At 36.9% G+C, this 16453-nt stretch overlaps 2 protein-coding genes across 3 annotated transcripts in view; one reads left to right on the plus strand and one right to left on the minus strand.

Annotated features, from left to right (window-relative positions):
• Positions 1 to 6868, plus strand: part of Chpt1 (choline phosphotransferase 1) — a 32301-nt gene extending 25433 nt beyond the window's left edge. Inside the window, exons 6-9 of one of the 2 annotated variants that reach the window (XR_012908658.1) lie at positions 32 to 190; positions 709 to 834; positions 4200 to 4402; positions 6701 to 6868. Coding sequence is in view for 1 of the 2 variants with exons in the window: in XM_075954704.1 (XP_075810819.1) it covers positions 32 to 190; positions 709 to 834; positions 4200 to 4310; positions 6701 to 6745 (441 nt within the window). In the remaining variant the exon portion in view is untranslated. The remainder of the gene's footprint in view (positions 1 to 31; positions 191 to 708; positions 835 to 4199; positions 4403 to 6700) is intronic. The other variant, XM_075954704.1, reaches the window with a different exon arrangement.
• On the minus strand, positions 6727 to 15466 carry Sycp3 (synaptonemal complex protein 3). The gene is made up of 8 exons (XM_075954705.1): positions 15279 to 15466; positions 14836 to 14899; positions 14446 to 14480; positions 11514 to 11631; positions 10709 to 10808; positions 8734 to 8832; positions 6905 to 7009; positions 6727 to 6780 (listed from the first exon to the last, which is right to left on the minus strand). The coding sequence occupies exons 1-8, from the start codon at positions 15406 to 15408 to the stop codon at positions 6727 to 6729; spliced, it is 705 nt and encodes a 234-aa protein (XP_075810820.1). The 5' UTR covers positions 15409 to 15466.
• Positions 15467 to 16453: the final 987 nt, after the last annotated feature.

Consider the following 16453-nt stretch of genomic DNA (forward strand, 5'->3'; position numbering starts at 1 on the left):
TGTGATTAAGTATTTTGCCTTTATCCCTTAGGGTACCAGTGTCTTGTCACCTGGACTCCACATAGGATTAATTATTATATTGGCAATAATGATCTATAAAAAGTCTGCAACAAATGTGTTTGAAAAACACCCTTGCCTTTATACCTTAATGTTCGGATGTGTCTTTGCTAAAGTTGCACAAAAATTGGTGGTAAGAAATTCTTTTATGGTTCACGATATATAAATATTATATATAGTCTTCCACAAAGCTGTAAACAATTTCTTATAAGATGTTGGTTTTCTTTTACAACAAATAGCTGTTTGTGTTCCAGATAAAACTATGAGTTATGAGTTAATAAATAGTACAATCAGTTCCTTTCTCATTAACAGTCAATTATAACTTTCTGATATCAAGGAACTTAAAATATTAGAACTTTTAGTAAGCTATCTGCCCAAGAACTTGAGATGTACATTAAATATTCCTTTATGAAATGAACTTGTCTTAATAGTGAATATCATAAATATGTCCTAAAAATTAGAGCTAAAAAACATTTAATCGGGAGACAGAGGCAGGCGGATCTCTGTGAGTTTGAGGCCAGCCTGGACTACAAGAGCTAGTTCCAGGACAGGAACCAAAAAGCTACGGAGAAACCCTGTCTCGGAAAGAAAAAAAAACCAAAAAAAAAAAAAATTTAAAACTTAATAGCAAAATTGTTTCCTTTTTTATAGATAGCCCACATGACGAAAAGTGAACTGTATCTTCAAGACACTGTTTTTGCTGGTCCAGGTCTTTTGTTTTTAGACCAATACTTTAATAATTTTATAGATGAATATATTGTTCTGTGGATAGCAATGGTAAGTACTTTTGAGCTTTTATTTTTTTTAACACGTCAGCTCACATTTTAATAACCATTTCAGGGGGATCATAAATATATAGTCTGTGTAGTCAAGTGTTTCTGCATACTTAAATTTAATTTACTTTTAATCTATGAATCATTTTATATTATGTGTAGAAGTGATTGGCATACTCAGAGGTCAGGCTTCCAACAACCTACATCATGGAAATACAGCTGTGTACCTAAAGATAACTCTTTTCTCTTCCCCCAAATCAAAACAGGTATTTCACTTTGCCTAAGACTTTCCAACTTTCCTTAAGCTTATTAAAGTTATCCCCGGCTTGTATCAGGTAACAAGCCAATTGGATGGGGTTGGCATTAGCACTTCCTACACCCCAAACTGCTACTTAAATGTTGGAGAAGCAGAACAAATAGTACCCTGTCTCAGGGTAAGATTTGAAGGCTAGCTTCTGTGCAAGGTAAGTACCTTGAATATGGCCCTTGATGACAACATACTTTATTAATGTTGGTCGTAAGACTCACTCCTTGATTATACCGATTAAGAAAGGAATGTACAGGACTGGAGCAGTGGTTCAGCAGTTAAGAGCACTGGCTACTCTTCCAGAGGACCTGAGTTTATTCTACCATGTAAGTGGTAGAATAAAACCATCCGTGACACCAGTGCCACATTTGGGCCTCCACTCATGTTGTACCCTTTGGTGCAGACATTAAGCAGAAAATAACAAAAATTTGTTTAAAAGAAATGTATATAATATATATTTCTTATAAGAGATACTAAATTTCTGAGGAAAAGTCATTACTGGGAATACTTCAATCTTGCCAAATTGAATAAATGGAGCATTAAAATTTTATAATATTGAGATCTTTAGGGTTGGTATTGAACTTTATGGTTGTTAAGATAGTTTTACTCTATTTTTTCCCATTTATGGCCCTCACTGGTTTTTATCAAATTGCTAGTTAAACACACACACACACACACACATACACACATATATGTTCAGAGCCTGCAGCAAATCTTTTGCATCATCTTGTTGCTAGACTTAGGTATTTTTTTTTAAAAATCTCTTATGTATTCTATGCACAGGTACCGGTATACATTAAATGACCCTTCAATAGCTTATACAGCATTAAACTTACTGGAGTAATAAATTAATAGCCTAGCCGGGCGGTGGTGGCGCACGCCTTTAATCCCAGCACTCGGGAGGCAGAGGCAGGCGGATCTCTTTGAGTTCGAGACCAGCCTGGTCTACAGAGCTAGTTCCAGGACAGGCTCTAAAACCACAGAGAAACCCTGTCTCAAAAAACCAAAAAATAAAAAATAAAAATAGCCTACTGTTGATAGTCCGTTCAATCTTCTATTATTCCTAGTAGTGTTAATTATTTTTTTCTTTCTGGTGAATAGTGAATGCTTTTAAGCAATATTCTGAAAAGCCTTTGATAACTAATTTCTTTTTAATTTGCTCTATTTTTATGACTCCGAAACAACCCAATTAGGAAATATCAAATTTATCGCTGAAAAATAAGCCAAATAGGAAATTATTATTAAAGATACCTTGAAAACTTGATGCAAGTATTTTCTAAAATACCTTCTGAGAATTCCATACACGCAATATGAAGTATTTTATTATATTCACCAATATTTCTTTCCTAGGTCCATCCTCTCTAACACCCATCCTTACTTCATGCCCTTTCCAAAATAACCCAATGAGTCCAATTGGTACTGTCCATAAACTCTTGGGTGTGAGGGCTAAGCTTAAATGAGCTTTCCCTCACCTAACAACCTTTATACGTCAAAAGCTCCTTAGGATGAGAGCCTGTGTCATGATGAAATGGTTGTCTGGCTTCATCAATGCTGTGAGCTCATGATCCTGTCATGTCCAAAAGACAGTTTTGTCCCAGTCCTCCTTAGCCTCTCGATTTTTCAGTCTTTCCATACACACACGCTTCCACAATGTTCCCTGAGCCCTTAGGAAAGGGGTTGTAATATTGATGTTTCGTTTGTGGCTGAGTCTTCCACGATGTTAGACTTTTGAAACTCTCAAACTTCTAGAGGAAAGAGTAGGGACTGTCTCAGGGTATATGTGACCTTGAGATCACTAGCCTATCCTGCAAGGGACTCTATGTGTAATTCCCAGAAACTCCCCCCGAAAGGTGGGGGGGGCAATAAAAATTAAGCACTTTCTTTTTTTTTTTCAGACAGGGTTTCTCTGTGTAACCCTGGCTGTCTTGGAACTCATTGTGTACACCAGGATGGCCTTGAACTCAGAGATCCACCTGCCTCTGCCTCCAGAGTGCTGGTTATCAAAAGTGAGCACTCAGACCACCTGGCTAAAGCATCTATTTTAAAATAACAATTGGCCTGATTTACACCAATGATACAGCAGTCTAGTGAACTGAGAATATCATTTTTTTTTCTTTAAAAACAGTATCCAGACACACAAAACATGGGTCAACAGAACATCTATGATCTATAGTATCTCTAGGGCAAGGCTTTCAGAGATATAAAAAACATGATAGCATTTTCCAAGTAAATAAAAAGGAACCTTTCCTATGGGTGAGAATTCCATTCCTAAAAGCTTTTTGTGGGCTTTATTTTTAAAAAAAGATTTATACTTACAATATTCTGCCTGCATGTATGCCTGCAGGACAGAAGAGGGCACCAGATCTCACTACAGATAGTTGATGAATCACCAAGTGGTACAGGGAATTGAAATCAGGACCTCTGGAAGAGCAGTCATCTCTCCAGCCCCCTGGGCTTTATTTTATGAAGGAAATATTTGACTCTACTATCTAGGCAGTATCTAGAGAGCTTTCCTTTAGTTTTTCAATACAGCAGAACTTGATGTGTGGCCTTTATGGTCTTAAATGTCAAAGGAATAAAAATAGGTGAACAGCCCCTTCTAATAGGAAATCTGTGGCTTCATTTAATGGCAGAAAGTTGGTATAGAGTCAGAAGACTTAGGCTCTTCTACTTTGGAGCATTTGTACTTTAGTCTTTCTACCTCTGTTTCAGTTTCTATAAATACCCAGAATATATAGATATTGTGGCACATGCTTGTCCCAGTACTTGGGAAGCTAAGTGACATGAGTTAAAGGCCAGCCTGGGGTAATGACTATAAAAAGGCCAACCAGGACTATATAATAGCAAGATCCTGTTTTAAAAAAAACAAACACTAAAATCAAAATAACACTAAAGGCTATAATAAGATTTAAGAATGAAAGGTATAAAAAGTATTCTATAGTAGTTTCAGTTGGGAATTTTAAGGACATTTGAGATGGGAGTTGTGGCTGCTGATAAAAAAATTGTAGTCTTAAAAAACAGGTTATGGTTCATCTTTTCTATTTTCTTTTTTGCTTCCAAAGGTCATTTCTTCATTTGATATGATGATATACTTTAGTTCTTTGTGCCTGCAAATTTCAAGACACCTTCATCTAAGTATCTTCAAGACTTCATGTCAACAAGCACCTGAACAGGTTCACAAGCATATTGACTGACTAGTAGCCCAAGGAAAAGAGGAGAAGCAGTTAGGGGAACTATGTGTGAAGGAAACCCCCCTATGCAGGAGGCTAGTATATTATCTATAAGGTTATGTTAAATGTAAAAACTATCTTGTAGCTTCCATTATGTCTGTTAGTAACAAATCCCTCTTGTCATTAACATATTTTATCATAGATGTCAATATAATGTATGAATTAGAAGCAAAGTTTGAATACTAAGACAGTAAGAAATTAAACCCCAATAATTCTAAATAACACTGTGTCTACAAAATACCTATCAGACTTGGGGTTTTACCAAAGGATTGCACAACTATTCAGACCTTAAAAGAACTTCTAGCTGCCTTGGCAGTGATATCTGGTTGATAAAACTTGTAAAGTGAGCTTAGAATACTAAGTATATAACAAGTAATACACTGAGAAGTATTTAGCTATAATAGCTATTGTTCAAGAGATATGCTAATTATAGAAAGGTACACTTTAGTGTACTATCTAGAATTTAAAACCATGGTTATAAGAATTTTGTTGTAATTTGTACTTAAAAAGGAATCTGTTGTACCAAATTCAGCGTGATGTGAATCTTTGAGGGTAACCTTGTACACCTTAGTAGTCCTTCCATGAAAAAAATTCTCCAAAGGAAGACAAAAAGTAGCTAAAATATTGACAGGAAAGGAAATTAGGAACTTAGAAAAAAATGGTAAGAAAAGGGGGGAAAACAAGTGTCAGTTTCTCAACACTAAGTACATTAGGTACTAATGGTCTTTTATTCTCAGTTGAAATAGTACTTATGCCATATGATGAAAATAATCGGACAAATAAACGTGTACGTTTAAGTATTCAAACAAGAAAAGAGGATTTTTTAAAAAGGACTTTTAAAGAGTGTATTTCTTAAAAGGTAAAAATATGTGAATACAGAGAAAACCCTCTAAGGTACTTACTTTGCCTAACTCCTGGTAAACTTCTGAAAGATCTTAAAAGTTTGAATTATACTTAAGGTTTATATTCCATGTTGTAGACATAGCCAAGTGGAAGAGTGAATGCTTATAATGGGTGAGGCCCTGGCTTGATCTACCAATAACACCCCACCCAAAAGGAATTATAATTAGGTGAACTGTCCTTTTAATATCTTTTTAATGCTAGAAGGATAATTTCTTTCTAGAAGATAATATTATATAGACTTGTTTAAAATCTTTAAAGGGTGAGCGTTGTATAACAAAATTCAATAGATTGTTGTTTTCCTTCAGTTCAGATGGATATGTTTTGTTCTAATGAGTCATTGAAGGCAGTTTCAGCAAAACTAGTAATATTAGCCGGGCGATGGTGGCGCACGCCTTTAATCCCAGCACTCGGGAGGCAGAGGCAGGCGGATCTCTGTGAGTTCGAGACCAGCCTGGTCTACAGAGCTAGTTCCAGGACAGGCTCCAAAGCCACAGAGAAACCTTGTCTCGAAAAACCAAAAAAAAAAAAAAAAAAAAAAAAAAAAAAACTAGTAATATTAACTGATTTCAAAGAAATGTTGAAGCTCAACTATTAAATTTCTCTGTATAAATGCCTATTTTAAAAATTAAATATGGTTCAACTTTGGGAATTAACATGAAATCAAGCTTCAGTATATTTACTAATCGATACAATGGAAAAGGCACCAAGGCAATTCTTTTAATTCCTATATATCATAAATAACTTTAGCTGTGTTTGTGATTCTTAATCATTACTAAGGGCATGTGTCTTTAAGTACAGACAAGCCCAATTAAATGGTATCTTGATGACCTTGCAGAAATAAAATATTTATAAATCTAATGATTGAAACTAATGCTTATTTCAAGTGCATTAATTTTAGCATTTTTTAATTTATTATTCCAAACCACACTAAAAGTTCTAATAAACTGTATAGCAGATTCTCTCTTTAAAGAATTGGTGATCTACTGTTTATAAAGATGAACACATAGAACAGATTCTGTGTTTTTTTTTCCTTAAAGGAGAAACAGTGTAAGCCAGAAGTGGTAGCACGCATTTGTTCTTGCTACTTGGGAGGTTGAGGTATAAAGGATCACTTGCTCTCAAAAGTTTGAGACTAATCTAGGCAAGAGGTACCTTGGGGCTGTTAAGAGATACACAGAAACTGAAACTTAATCATTTTTATTAATAAAATAGTATAAAAAATGAACAATTAACTATTGTAACAAAAGAGCTGAATGCTCACTACAATGAAACAGCTGCTATTTATACAGCTGTTTAGGTTTATTTAGAAGTTAACAGGAACAGAAGTCTTCTACTTAAACAAGCTATTGATTATGGATGTTATAGTTTTAAATTACCATTTCTAAAGGTATGCCTCATAGCTAATGTTTTAATTCTATCGTATTACATAGGTTCAAGTTCTTTCTTCAAAGACTCATCAGAATAACATGGATTGAAGAGACTTTCGAACATTTGCCATCTCTTGTTGCTGCTGTTTCATGAAAGGAGATATGAAACATGTTTAATTTTTAGTTAAGTGTTATAAAAGTTTCAGCAAATAAAACATTTCAGTGCCTCCATTAATCCCTATCTTTACAATTTAAAATAGAACTTACAGTTTCCATCATAACTTTTTTTTGCAACATAGCCATTTCTTTTTTAAGTTCACTTTGTGTGCCAGTAAACAGGTTATCATTATTTTTTTCCACTTCCTCCAAATTCTACAACAAAAAAAAGCCACTTTGGTTAATAAACTGTAACTTTTAATCGTAGGTTCTCCAAACTGTAATTTCAAAAGTAAAAATCTTAAATTACTCAAATAATGCTCATTATTTACCCCAACATTCTAAGTAATTCATATATTTTACTTGTTTATAGTGGAAATTTGGTATATATCACACATTAATCAATGCAATTACATGAAGTACAATAGTATCATCTACCTTTGGCTAAAACAATAGTTTAATGAAATATTAAGGTCAAGATGGTGAAAAGAAAAATGGGGGCAGGAGCTAGACAAGATGGGAGAATTGAGAATTTGAGGCTAGTTCTGGGCAACATAAGATCCTATCTCAAAAGAAGAAAAAAAAAATCCAGAAGTAGAAAACAGTAGAAATTTTCAAAATGGTCTATCACTGTTTCTACTAAGTTTCTTAAAACAGCTGTGTATAATCTACAGACTTCTACAAAAGAGAAAGAAATATCTGCAGCATGAAGTCATTTGTCAAGTTATAAAAATTATATTTTTAAAATTGTTTATTACATTCCATTCATTCAGTGTATATGTTGTGCATGTCTCACATATACATGAGCCACTATATGTAGAGGACACTGTGTGGGTGTTGGGTTTTCTTCTGTCCTATGGGTCCTATAGATTGAACTCTGCCCTAGTATTTTTTCAGGACAGGATCTCAATATATAGGCACAGCTCACCTCATCCTGCCTCAGGCTCCCCCTCTACTGGAATTAGAGGGATGTGCTATAACAGCTAATGAAAAAGGTTAAAACTGTGAAATATTCATTTAACAAAGGTTAAAACTGTGAAATATTCATTTAACAAATAGATAGTCTATTGCCTACTATGTAAAAAGTACTACGTTCTGTGGAGAAACTAAAAAAGTAATATGTTTCAATTAGAAAAATTATGGAAATGCAACTTCTGTGGCTATATAGTGGAACGCATGAATATTCCTGCTTAGCTGACAAAAAGTACACTATTTCATTAACTAAAAGGGAACTTAAAATATTCTAGAGGAATAGTATAACTGAAGCAGGGGAAAAGTCTATGGATTCAGAGAGCAATTATGTAGAGTTTGGAGTAATGGACATATAAAAAAGAATCATGCCAGGCAGTGATGGCACATGCCTTTAATCCCAGGAGATAAGTGGATCCCCCTGTGAGTTTGAGGCCAGGCTGGTCTACAGATCAGGTTCCAGGACAACCAGGGTTGTTACACAGAGAAACCCTGTCCTGAAAAACCCAAAATAAATAATCATGTCAAGGGGAATTGTAAACACCTAAAACTTTAGAACAGGAGACTACAGGCATATTTTCAGGAAGGAGGTTTTAGAAAGATAATATGGCAGATTCGAAGAATACGAAGAGAATCAGTTAAAAGTTTTAATAGGATAGAGGGTGATAAGAGAAACAGTACAAGCAGAGAATGAACAAATATAATAGAAATTAAAGATATCACTTGCAGAAGTAGTAAGAATTCTAGAACAATATAACTGTAACAATATAAAATATAAAAAATACAGAGAACATGGCTTGGTGATGCACACCTTTAATCCCAGAATTTGGAAATAAGGCAAGAGGATATGAGTTTGAAGCCAGCCTAGTCTACATAGCAAGTTCCAGGCTAGCCAGACTATACAGTGAGCCATGTTCTCAAACAAAAACAAAATACAGCAAAACAAAAGCATGTTACCATGTATAACTCACCTTTACAAACTGCTCATGTAGCTGTTTGATCGCTTTCAGTCTCTGGTTCTGAACAATTCTAGACTGCTGAAAAATCTTCTGTTGTTGTCGAAAAAGGTTCTATAAACATTAAAATAAAATGCCTGTAATAATGATTTGGTAAAAGTGTTTTTGCTATTATGGGCTTCATGCATTCTAGGAAGACACCTAGCTCTGAGCTCTATTCCTAACCTTTTGTCAAAAAAACAATTCATATTAAAGGTACTGCTTTAAAAATACCTTTAGTATTTTAACAACTATTATGACTAGGTTTAAGTACTTTTACCACTGACATGCACTATAATAATCCTACAAGTCAACGAGGATAAACATTTCTGACAATATTTTGTGTCCGAGTGTATGGTTACTGGATCCCCTAAACTGGAGTTAGACGCAATTTTGAGCTGTCATCTGAGTGCAGATAACGAAACCCAGATCCTCTGTAAGAACTCTTTACCTCTGAGCCATTGCTCCAGCACCAAATATTTCTTCAAGACTAGGTTTCACTATGTTGCACAGCCTGGCTTGGAACTTGTGACACTCCTACCTCAGCCTCCTAAGTAGTTGGATTATAGGAATATACCACCATAAAAAAATGAATAGGAAATCTCAGTGTTCAAGGTTTTGAGATAGGGTTCAAGTTGGCCTCAAATTTACTATGTAATCAAAAATGGCCCTCTGCCCCTCCTCTCTCTCTCTCTCTCTCTCTCTCTCTCTCTCTCTCTCTCTCTCTCTCTCTCTCTCTCAGATGCTGCGATTATAAGCATGTTTTAGTGAGTAAGGTCATCAGAGTGAAAAGTAAAAATCATACCTAGTTTAAGAAGTGCTAGGGAATCAAACACAAGGCTTTGTGCATGCTAGAGTCTACCAACTGATATATATCCCCAGTCTTTATTTTTAGTAATTTCAATGTCTTACAGAAATTTGAATGTTGGACATTTAGTTCCTTAATCTATTCTCCACAAATGACTGTCTTCTAGCCTCTTTATTCACTTACATTCTTTTTTAACAATATTTTTATTTAATTTCATGTGTTTTGCCCACATTCCTATCTACACGAGGGTGTTAGATTGCTTGGGGCTGGAGTTATAGTTGTTAGCTGCCATGTGGGTGCTGGGAATGGAAGCCAGGTCCTCTAGAAGAGCAGCCAGTGCTCCTAACCACCATGCCATCTTTCCAGCCCTCACATTCTTACATTCTAGATTTTGCCATGCATTCTATAATGAGAGGGAGAGGTAGATGGGGCACTGAGTTAAAGGCCAGACCCTGTTTAAAAAAAGGAGGGGGGGTTGCCATTCAGCACCAGTGGAAATAGAGAAATAATACAGCCTGGATATTCATAAACTATAGAGTTGCATGAGGGGTTATAGCCCTGTGATAGCATATTTTGTAGACTGCACGAAGCATCTAAATTCATTCCCTAGCATTTACAGGGAGAAAAGGGGGAGGAGGAGGACGGTGATTGGTTAGGAATGAGCACATGATCGAAACTAGATTAATGATGTCCCACTACATGAATTTTCTGCCAAAGATATTCAGAAAGATTGTTTCAGTCTATGTAGTCAATAAATTTGTAGTAAGTCTGGGACTGGGAGAATTAATACATTATAGAAGCTCATGTAGACTTAGCAGCAGAGCCCAGAAGACACTATAATAGGCAACCTTTCCCTACTCCATTCAACTGTGTTGTCTAAAGCTAACATAATCCCCAAACCCAGTAATTCTTTTATCCACTGACTCTTTTACTTAAAAATGCGAGAATATCAACTATTGCGAACATTAATACTTTTAGAATACTCTATGCATCTATACTTCTGTGGTTTAGGATTTGGCTATATTAAGACAACAGTGGGCAAATATAACTTGTCTTAGTTCTATAGACATAAAATATGATTAGGGTCTCTATTAAAACTACACCTCAAGTAGAAATAATTATAAAGTCAGTTGTAATACTAACAGTTAGTTTTTCTCCTTGTTCCTCAATTTTCTGCATATCCAGTTCCCACTGCTGAAACATACTCATAAATTGCTGAGAATATTCACTGTTGAGCTTCTGTCTGTAAAAAAAAAAAAATCCTGTCAAATTTCATCCATGTGAAAATACCATTAAAAACAAATTCAATTCACATATAAAGGAAACAAATATTTTGATAGGAAAATTAAAAGTAAAATTTATGTTGATTTTATTTTTTTTTCCTAACAGATCTAACAGATGTCTTCTCACATGCTTTTTAGCTCTTGAAAACTAAAGACATTTTGTTTTCCAGAAAAATTTACTTTTACTCTCCAAGGAATTTTTCATTTTTTTCCTACTGAATATAGTTCTCATAACTACTTTAAATTATTTCACTTAGGTTGTGTCCCCTCCCATTCTGGCATGGCAAAAATTTCATACAAAGGAATAGTCAAATTGGTTAAAATGTGTAAATTATTTACAATATAAAAACTGATTCTTCTACATTCCCACAGTTATTAAACAGTAGTTCCTATGATATCTACACCTTTCATTCAAGTTAATATATTTCCACAATGGATATAGTATAATAACCTTTCAGTTATTAAATAAATTTAATATATTAAATAAAATCGTCACTGACTTCTAAGAAACGTCTAAATTCTATGAAGGCATGAAGTTACAGAACTAGATTAGAAATAAAGCCAAGCAATTTCATTCACTAAATAAACAGATGCTATTTTCTGTAGGTAATTTGCACCAGGACATACTAAAAAATGATAAAGATGTAGCTCTTTAAAATCCTTACATTTCCTCTTGTTGTGTTTTCCAAATTTGCTCAATTTTCTGGTTACTGGCTTTGAAAGAAGCCTTGGTATACATTTCTATTCTTTTTCTCTTAGCAAGAAGAGCTTTGTTGATGTCAGCTATATTGAAAAAAAACATTGAAATTTAATGTTAAAGAAAATGATTTTATTTTATTCCATAGAATCAAGTAAGTAGAGGTTGGTTCAACAATATCAAGGACATTTAAAATTAAATTTAGTTACCAGGAAGAAGGTTCAGAAGAGAAAAAAAAAACATACACACACCTGTGCTGGGCACATGCTTTTAATTCCCGAGCACTTGGAAGGAAGAGCTCTGCAGTCGGGTCTCTGAATTTTAGGCCAGCCTGGTCTACATAGTCAGTTCTAGGGCAGCCAGGAAACATAGACCCCTGACTCAGAAAAATAAAACACTTGCCTATTATAAGCCTGACAACCTCTAAGTTTGATCCCAGGAATCCACAGTGGAAGGAGCAAACCAGCACCTGAGAGATATCACCTTCCACCGTGGAAGACAGTCAACTCCCCAAAGTTTTATCTGACATGGTTACCACAGCATATTTATACCACACATACAAATCACACAAAAACATACAAGCATAAAATTTAAAACATTTTAAAAATAGCACCAACAGGTGTTTTGGAAAACGTGGGCTTTAGAACACTTAGGATTTTGGATTTTCAGACTAGGGAAGCTCAGCCAATAAAGACTATGCAAATATTATGAACCTAAACTGTTGGATTCTCAACCATTTTTGGTAAATATTTTACAATAAAAAATATATCCAACTTTATCTCAATTCTGGTTTTTCTAACTGAAGGTAAATTTTAAATTTAAGGATGATAAAGATTTAGTAAAATGAAGGATCAAGGCCAGACTTATGAAGAAAACCTAATAAAGGCTAAATATTTCTAAATTTATAGTATATCCTCCATTTGATAGGCCATACTTTATGCAATTGTTAGAACTCATCAGAAATACTAAATTAGAACAAAGAATCTAAAAAGGATTATTAATAAAATTTGTAAAGTCAATACCATTAAACATTTTTTATAAAAGAAATCTTAGCGTAATATCTAGAATACTTTGTAATACTTTAATGGGAGATTTTTTTTTTGTGCATTTGTTTTTGTTTTGTTCAGATGGGGTTTCATGGCATAGTCCTGGCTGGCTAGGAACTCCCCATGTAGACCATGCTGGCACTGAATTCAAAGATCTGCCTGCCTCTGCTTTCCAAGAGTTGGGTGTGTGCTACCAAGCCCAGTTCACAGTGGTTTTTATAGGGCATTTAGTATCAATAAGTATAGCAGTTCATAAAAAATTTAATACCTTAAATAAGGTTTGCTATGAATTTATCTTTTGTCACTATGTTAGTGTAACTATAATTTATATTTCCAGTAATATATAGTAAGTTTATAAAACAAATTGGCGGGGTGGTGGTAGCATATGCCTTTAATCCCAGCACTCAGGAGGCAGAGGCAGGTAGATCTTTGAATTCAATGCCAGAATGATCTACATTGCAAGTTCCAGGACAGCTAGGGCTGTTACACAGAGAAACCTTGTCTCACAAAACCAAAAAATAAAAAGTAAAACAACAATTTTCTTACTACCAAATAGAGCAATTCTTAAAAAGCATGAATTAACAGCATGAATAATCCTTATAGGAAACAAGTATTTTTAAGAAGAGTGTTCTTATAGCTACAAGTATGGCTCAGCTGTGAAGACCCATTATTGCTCTTCCAAAGGACCCGAGTTCCATTTTCAACACCCTTATCAGGCAGCTCAGAACCAGCTGGAACCCCACTTCCAGGAATCTGTCACCTTCTCTGTACTCCATGGTCATTCTAACGTGCACACATATGTGTATGTGCTCACAGACATGCTCACAGACACACAGTAAATAAAAAATAAAATTTTGTTTAAAAACAAGCTAATAGATATATAGACAGACAGACAAATAGTATTCTGGGGCTGGTAAGATTGCTCAACAAGTAAAGGTGACTGCAGTCAAGTCTGACAATTTGAGTATGATCCCCAGGATTCATCCATATGGTAGGAGGTTAGTGACTCCAGCAAGCTGTTGTCTGCCCTCCATACATGCATCATGGCGTGCTGCCCACCTCAGGATGTTAAACTGGACAAGATGACATCTGTAATCCCAGCACCCATAAGGCTGAAGAGATAGCAGTTTAAGGCCAGCCTGGACTAACTAGCAAGTGCCAGCCAGCCAGCCAGCCAGTCTCGAAGAGAAGTAAATAAGCAAAATGCTGTTTCCTAATTAAGCTCATATAAAAACATATTTAAAACTTAAGGTCTAAGGTCTTCGTAATCTCTTAATGGCTGGAAAAGTTGTCATTTACTCTCAATTACATAATTTGTTAATATAAAATAATAATAGTTCTCTTATGTTTTTATTTATATTCTCCATAAATGAAAGAACACAAGAGTCCTAGAAAATAAGTGAAAGTCTAACATACTTTGTGAATATAAAGAAGCAGAAAAAACTTTCCCCCTCTATTTTTCTAAAATTCTTTTTTTTTTTTTTTTTTTTTTGGGTTTTTCGAGACAGGGTTTCTCCGTAGCTTTTTGCTTCCTGTCCTGGAACTAGCTCTGTAGACCAGGCTGGTCTCGAACTCACAGAGATCTGCCTGCCTCTGCCTCCCGAGTGCTGGGATTAAAGGCGTGTACCACCACTGCCCGGCCTTTTCTAAAATTCTTAAAAGTACCACGTTAACTTTTCATATCATGAAAAAGGGGTTAAGAAAGAAAAATCTATGACGCTAATCATAAATATGCAAAACCCTATAAATGAGAACAAGGAATTAAACAATATCCATACAGTGAACTGATCAACATTTCCTATTATTCAATACAGTTTTAAACAATGTTCTTTAAATTATATAACAAAAACATACCTCCAAATTTTTCCAGCATAGTCTGTACTTCACCTCTGTGAAAAATTACATTTAAAAAATTAACACTAGGAATTTAATTTAAGCAGAACATTTACCCAATGTGCAGAGGGCCCTAGGTTTGATTCCTAGCACAATCAAAAATAAAACAAAAATTTTAGAGTCATAATACCACATACCAAGTAGTTTATGCTGCTACTTGTTAGATAAACTGAAGTAAACTTTTCTTAATTTATTGAACAAAGAAAACATCTTCGGTGCTTGGGAAATGGCTCAGTTAAATGTTTACTCTGCAAGCAAGCAATACCTAACATACCTCAACACCCACCAAAGTGTTTAGTATGCATGCATGCATACAGACACACATGTATCATATTTTTTTTAGAGTCTTACCCCACATCGTCAACTCTTCCTCCAGGTCTTTTCTTCCCATGTTTCTCAACTACTAGAATCTTTTCTGTATTGACAAAATAAATTTTGGAATTAAGTATGCTATTTGTTAAATTTTAATGAAGTCTATTTTCAGTTCTTTTAGGATTTTGTAACATTTTAAAAGCAGATAAACAAATGTAATACGTCCTCTAAAAAATGAAAGCACATCACAATTCATGACCCATTTTATAGAAGCAAACTTTTAAGTCTGGTCAGAATCATGCACTATACTTATCAAGTTACTAGCACTGCAGATAGGGGATACTCTTTGAAGTGCCACAACTCCGATACCAAGATGTGAACGTCTGATGAGAAACAAAGTATGTGAAAATTATTACTTTATTCAGTCTTAAGTATAGTGGGTTTCTAGGACATTGTTAATACCCAACATTAGGGATATTTACCATCAGCAACATCCTCCTCTGAGCCAGTCAAATCTTTATCCTCTTTCTCAAAGTCAAAGACTTTTTCAGGTTGATCCACCAGTGATGGCTTCCCAGATTTCCCAGAATGTTTTCTTCCACCAGGCACCATCTTTAGAGTGTCCTTATTTAAAAAACAAACAAACAAAAAACAAAACCAAGCAAATCCCCCAAATCTCTCAAACTGAATTCAAAGACATCCTTTATTAAACATTTTTTATTATTTATTTGAGGGGAGAAACACGTGTGGAAGGCAGAGTGAAGGGAAGGAGTCCATTATCTTCCACCAGTTGAGTCCTCGAGACCCTATCTGGACCATTCCTGTCAGTCTGATTTCCCCGCCCCTAATTCCCCAGGCCTTGCCTCCTGATTCCCTTAGCTCTCCTCTCCTAATTTCCTATATCCCAAACCCTAATTCTGAGATCCCACCTCCTGATTCCCCAGACGAACCCCTTGGGCCCACGACCGGGCTCCCTCTATCGGCTCCCACCTGATCCCTCACCCCCCAACCCTGTCGGGCCCACGACAACCCTGGCCCCCCCCCCCCCCCCCCCGCGCTCCCTCAGGCCCCCAACCCTGGCTCCCTTGGGCCCAGGACCCTGGCTCCCCCAGCCCCTCCCTCAGGCCCCGCCCCCTGCCTCCCTCAGTCTACGCCCGGCCCCCTCTGGCCCGCGACCCTGGCTCCCTCAGGTCCCACCCCCTCGGGCTCCCAACCCAGGCTTCCTCGGACCCACGACCCGCTCTCCCCCCTCGGCCCAGGACTCCGGTTCCCTCGGGCCCACGACCCCAAACTCTCTCAGGCCGACAACCCCAGACCTCTCGGGCCCACGACCCCGGCTCCCACAGGCCCACGACCCCGGCCCCCTCGGGCCCACACGCTGGCCCCCTCGGGCCCACGACCCCACCCCCTCGGTCCCCTCGGGCCCACGACCCCTGCTCCCTCGGGCCCACGACGCCGGTCCCCTCGGGCCCACGACGCCGGTCCCCTCGGGCCCACGACCCCGGCCCCCTCGGGCCCACGACCCCGGCCCCCTCGGGCCCACGACCCCGGCCCCCTCGGGCCCACGACCCCGGCCCCCTCGGGCCCACGACCCCTGCTCCCTCGGGCCCACGACCCCTGCTCCCTCGGGCCCACAACCCCGGCTCTCTCAGGCCGA

This window comes from Microtus pennsylvanicus, chromosome 20 (assembly GCF_037038515.1).
Source record: "Microtus pennsylvanicus isolate mMicPen1 chromosome 20, mMicPen1.hap1, whole genome shotgun sequence".
NCBI classification, from domain to species: Eukaryota; Metazoa; Chordata; class Mammalia; order Rodentia; family Cricetidae; genus Microtus; species Microtus pennsylvanicus.

What these genes read in the sequence shown, in the direction of transcription:
- Sycp3 (XM_075954705.1), bottom strand. Translation starts at nt 15,408, where the DNA reads ATGGTGCCTGGTGGAAGAAAACATTCTGGGAAATCTGGGAAGCCATCA. An exon ending in AACAAGGAGAAAAACTAACT is followed by an intron (nt 8,833 to 10,708) that starts GTTAGTATTACA and finishes TAATGTTTATAG; the next exon opens with AACCTTTTTCGACAACAACA. An exon ending in TACATGAGCAGTTTGTAAAG is followed by an intron (nt 7,010 to 8,733) that starts GTGAGTTATACA and finishes TTTTTGTTGTAG; the next exon opens with AATTTGGAGGAAGTGGAAAA.